Source organism: Drosophila miranda (genome assembly GCF_003369915.1).
Source record: "Drosophila miranda strain MSH22 chromosome Y unlocalized genomic scaffold, D.miranda_PacBio2.1 Contig_Y2_pilon, whole genome shotgun sequence".
In the NCBI taxonomy this organism is placed as follows: Eukaryota; Metazoa; Arthropoda; class Insecta; order Diptera; family Drosophilidae; genus Drosophila; species Drosophila miranda.
In genome coordinates, this window is record NW_022881614.1 from 26,565,122 (window position 1) to 26,570,423 (window position 5,302).

Consider the following 5,302-nt stretch of genomic DNA (forward strand, 5'->3'; position numbering starts at 1 on the left):
TCGACAGACCATTTTAATGATTTTAAAGATTCATTTCAATTCAAAGCGATTCATATTTTAATATAATGGGAGACTTCAATTTCAATATTCATTACGTTGCAGTTGTAGAAACACAACAATTGACTTAGGTTCTAATTTGTGGGTAATATTTCCTTAATCCTAATTATCATATAAGTTTAGTTATAAATTCATTATTTAAAGGATGAAAATTATTAGGGTATAGATATATATATATATATATATAAAAACGAGAGAATAAGAATCGAAATCGTAAACAAAAGCTAGATCAGACTGGGGTGCATTACACACACTGAGCAGACGGGTTTGAATCATTATACGTTGTTTGCATATCTACATTTTCAAGCCAATGGCTCTTTTGACCAAACTACTTTTCGCTGTACATAATTACTCACTCCGGCGTTATTGTCTTACGCTGATCGTTGGGCCCAATGATGTCGTAGATGTTGACAGCAGCTGTTTAAAATATGGAAAATCATAAATATATAATGCATACAATACAATTACGCTACAAACACCGTCGCATAGTCATCAGCCAGTTGTTTTGGTTTTCATAATACAGACAGAAATTTAATTGTTATGCTCTATCGCGAAAATTGAACCAAAAAGTAACAAACGAAAGACAATTTAGTGTGCATATGCACATATGCATGTAGATATGTACGCGCGTAACATCAAAGAGGGGTGTTAATAAAGTTTCAGTTACATTACGTTAAACTGCTGGTGTTATGCGTTGGAACTTGATAATGAATTAAATGTAAATTGGACAAAACTCGATCCCGTGCGGCTGCTTTGTATACTCTTGCCCGCCTGAAGTTGGTTAGAGGTCAACAGGTGCGATGTATATGGTTCCTGGCCGTACTGACGAATCTTCCGCCAAGCCTATATTTAGTTATTTATGACTGAGCAGCACTAAATATTCTTGGCGATTGAGGCTGATCTGGTTCACTTGGATCTTTGGAGATTCCGAACTCGGTGGTAATATAAGATCCAGAAAAGATGAATTATGGTTGGAGTTGGAGAGACCTCGACAACTGTACGCCTAAGCCAGCTCCCAGGGTAGTCTTCTCGAGACTATACCGCGATGGGGCAGCTTAGGTACACTTCCCTGCAACATAGGTTATGTCAGCACGTGCACGGCATTAATATGAAAACATACCTTTGTCCACAAATATATCTGCACTAAATTTTTCTTATTCACTGACCACTGGACTGTACGGCACTTATAATTATATGCTTCCAGCAAATATATGTGGAAATATATATATTTTCCGGACAGCACTATATATATATGTGTGCACTGTGTATGTTGCTCGCACTCGGGAATTATCACGTCTTTACAGATCGATCAACTTTCTTCTTTTGTTCAAAGCAGTAGTAGACGATGGACTGAGTAGCCTGTGCAGCAGAGCTTTTGAGCTTTTTACTAACTGTGCAATCGTATGATCTAGAACATTCGAGCAGCAGTAGACGATCGTCTAATGCACAGCATAGCTTAACTGTGCAATCGTACGATTGCCGTCTATGCTTCCCACTGTCCGTCGCTTGCATGTGTGCGTGGGCGTTCGGACTTAAGAGCGGCTAAAGCTTTGATCCAACCTTAAGAGCGGCTAAAGCTTGATCATTTGAAAGATCACTAGGGGGTCTCACGAGACGAAAGAAGATAACCAATTCCCTATATTTTTGTGCTGGCTACTACAAGAGAGAGTAGACAGAGATAGAGATACACAAAGAGGGTGTTCAAAAATATGGCAGCCAACGGAAACGGAAATAAGCCAAGCGCCTTCAGCTGTTTTAGATTTCGAAAGACAGTTGAAAGCTGTTTGGAATTCTGAGTCGAGAGTCGCGATTGCAGGCGATTCTATCGAACAGCAAATGGGAATTAGAATTTAATCAAACTAAGTTTCTTCAGGGAGTTTGGACTTCAGTAATGGTTTCCGTGTTTAAGAGGCCAAAGCACGAGAAACGATAGAGATTATCTTGAATCGGATTTCAATCAAATTAAAAAAAAAAAAATGCAAACTAACTGGGAGTACGAACGAGTACTCTCGCGTTAAATCCGCCACAGAAAACAATGCACAAATCCCATTTGAGCGCCGCCTGCAATTAAATACATTCTGGGTGAAGGAGGGGCAGGCGAGGCAGACCAGTAGTTCGTGTGGCAGGGAGGAAAGCACACATGGCACGAGTCCCGGGTCCCGAGTCCGAGAGCCACTAAAGCCGGAACTACACAAATCGCATAAAACACAGTTTCACCAGAGAATAGTGCAGAGTAGAGAGTGATGCGTGGAGAGTGCCCCAAGAAGTTGGACGCCAAAAAAAGTGACATAAAAAGTACACAGCCTCGACACTGATTCAAAAATTCAAAATCCACCCCGAAAAGGGTGTGGGCAAAGGGTAGGGAAAGCTTGCATATGGGGTGGGGAATATAAAACCCTGGACGGACCAGCAGCTGCCCAAAAAATTCTCTTCTCCCTCTCTCCAGCTGTATCTCTCTTTTAAGCCGCATTACAAGTGACTGATTACCAGAAGCCAAAATGCAGCTGCGACCACCGCTGGAAAGTGGTTCAAAAGAGGCTCCATGGGGGTGCTCCCCAGTGGGCGGGGCCATGGGTCGACAGCGAGTAAACAAGCGACTTTTCGGCTTTTTATACCCGATACTCAAAATGAGTATTGGGGTATATTAGATTTGTGGTAAAAGTGGATGTGTGTAACGTCCAGAAGGAATCGTTTCCGACCCCATTAAGTATATATATTCTTGATCAGCATCAATAGCCGAGTCGATTGAGCCCTGTCTGTCTGTCCGTCTGTCCGTCCGTCCGTCCGTCCGTCCGTCCGTCCGTCCGTCCCCTTCAGCGCCTAGTGCTCAAAGACTATAAGAGCTAGAGCAACGATGTTTTGGATCCAGACATCTGTGATATGTCACTGCTACAAAAATATTTCAAAACTTTGCCCCGCCCACTTCCGCCACCACAAAGAACGAAAATCTGTGGCATCCACATTTTTAAAGATACGATAAAACCAAAAACGCAGAATCGTAGAGGATGACTATATGTTCTAGAGTGTAAAATCTCAACTAGATCGTATAATTATTATAGCCAGAATCAAGAAAACAATTTCATTCTTTCTCGCTCTGTCTCTCTCTAACACACAGGTTTCATGGTCGGTTTTGCCAATTGCAAAATATGAGTTCAAGGATCTCAGAACCTATAAGAGCCAGAGCAACCAAATTAGGTATCCACACTCCTGTGATATCGGACCTTGACCGTTTCGTGTCCAAATTTCGCCACACCCCCTTCCGCCCCCGCAAAGGACGAAAATCTGGGGCATCCACAAATCTCAGAGACTATTAAGGCTAGAGTAACCAAATTTGGTATCCGCACTTCTTTTAGATCTCACTATAAAACGTATATCTCAGAATTTCGCCCCACCCCCTTGCACCCCCACAAAGAACGAAAATCTGTTGCATCCACAATATTGCACATTCGAGAAAACTAAAAACGCAGAATCATAGATAATGACCATATCTATCAGATTGCTGAATCTGGATCAGATCGGATCATTTTTGTAGCCAAAAGCAAGAAATCAATTTGCAGTGGCCACGCAGCGCCCGACGTCACGCTCAGACTGATTTTCTGTCTCTCTCGCACGCACTCTTTGTCGTGTGGTTCAATATTAGCGGCGTCTGCCGCAGGAGAGCCATACTGACTTAGTATCGGGTATAACTGTAGAGTTGCGGTGTACGCAGCAACTCACAACGTTCCCCCTCGTTTTTCCTGTTATCGAGCGCGTCCATTTGAATGTTGTTCTCTTTTTTTTTTTCTTTTGCTGGAAAATGTATGCCAAGTGTCTGATAATTGAAATGCGCAAGAGTAGAGGTGGAATGGGATAGTAGAGATCTCCGAGATAGGGAATAAGAGGGTCCCCTAAGTGCAGAAGCAAACGGAGTAACTAGAGAGTCGACCTCAATGGACCGCAAGAAATAATCAAATGGAATTTATGTCAAAGGCCAGGAGCTCATTTAAAATTTTCAAAATGTAAACAAATGGATCTCAAGTCAAACATATCCAAAACACATTTAAAATATTCCACATTTTTAAAATTCCCTAAAAAATTTCAACACCAAACGATGTCTCGTCGCTCGAGTCGTGGGGCGACTGATGGCAGAGCTGGCAGAGACTTTTTCCATCGACAGAGTATGACCTATCTGGACACGATAATAGAAAAGCTGTTGTCGGACGGCGCGAATCCGCGGGCCAACGAACTGACCGAGAATGAGCTGACGGACATTTGTATGTCGGCAAGGTCGCTGTTCCTCTCGCAGCCCATGCTGCTGGAGCTGAGTGCGCCGGTGAAGATCTGCGGGGACATACATGGTCAGTACAAGGACCTGGGGAGGATATTCAAGAAGTGCGGCTTTCCGCCGAGTGCCATTTACCTGTTCCTCGGGGACTACGTGGACCGGGGCCAGAACTCGGTCGAGACACTCACCCTGCTGGCCTACAAGCTGCGCTACCCGCTGAACTTCCTGCTGCGGGGCAACCACGAGTCGCCGGAGTTGAACCAGATCTACGGCTTCTTCGACGAGTGCAAGAGCCGCTACAGCATCAAGATGTGGCGCTCCTTTGTCGACTGCTACGCCTGCATGCCGGTGACCGCCATTGTGTCGGACAGGATCTTCTGCGTGCACGGGGGCCTCAGTCCGGACCTGGATACGCTCGATGATATCCGGAATTTTAAGTGACCCGCCGACGTGCCCGACACCGGTCTGCTGTGTGACCTGCTGTGGTCCGATCCGGACTCCACCACTGATGGCTGGGGCTGGAACGAGCGCGGCGTTAGCGTCACCTTCGGCCACCTCATTGTGGAGCGCTTCCTGCGGCAGTACAACTTCAACCTGATCGCCCGAGCCCATCAGGTCGTGGCGGATGGCTATGAGTTCTTTGCGTACCGCCAGCTAGTGACCATCTTCTCGGCCCCCAACTATTGCAACATCTTCGACAACTGCGGCGCCGTTCTGGTCGTGGACGACTCTCTGGTCTGTCACTTCACCATCATTCGACCAGATCATTCGCCTCCCTTCATTGTATGGGCAGGGCAGGGAATGGGCAGAATACCCCGAGCCCCACACCACCGCCGGGACCACGGGTTGACTGGGATTTTGTTGTTATTCATAATCGTGGAAAATACATGTCTGGACATATTTTGGGATTCATTTGAAAGGAGAGTTCATGGGTTCTGGCCAACATTTTGTACATATCGAAATTAAAGAAGTTATCCTTCT

At 45.0% G+C, this 5,302-nt stretch overlaps 1 protein-coding gene across 1 annotated transcript; it reads left to right on the top strand.

The window, feature by feature from the left end:
- Nucleotides 1–4,068: 4,068 nt before the first annotated feature.
- On the top strand, nt 4,069–5,302 carry LOC108160670 (serine/threonine-protein phosphatase alpha-2 isoform). The gene is given in 1 exon segment (XM_017294816.2): nt 4,069–5,302. A coding segment is annotated over 1 exon segment (1,140 nt). The 5' UTR covers nt 4,069–4,147; the 3' UTR covers nt 5,288–5,302.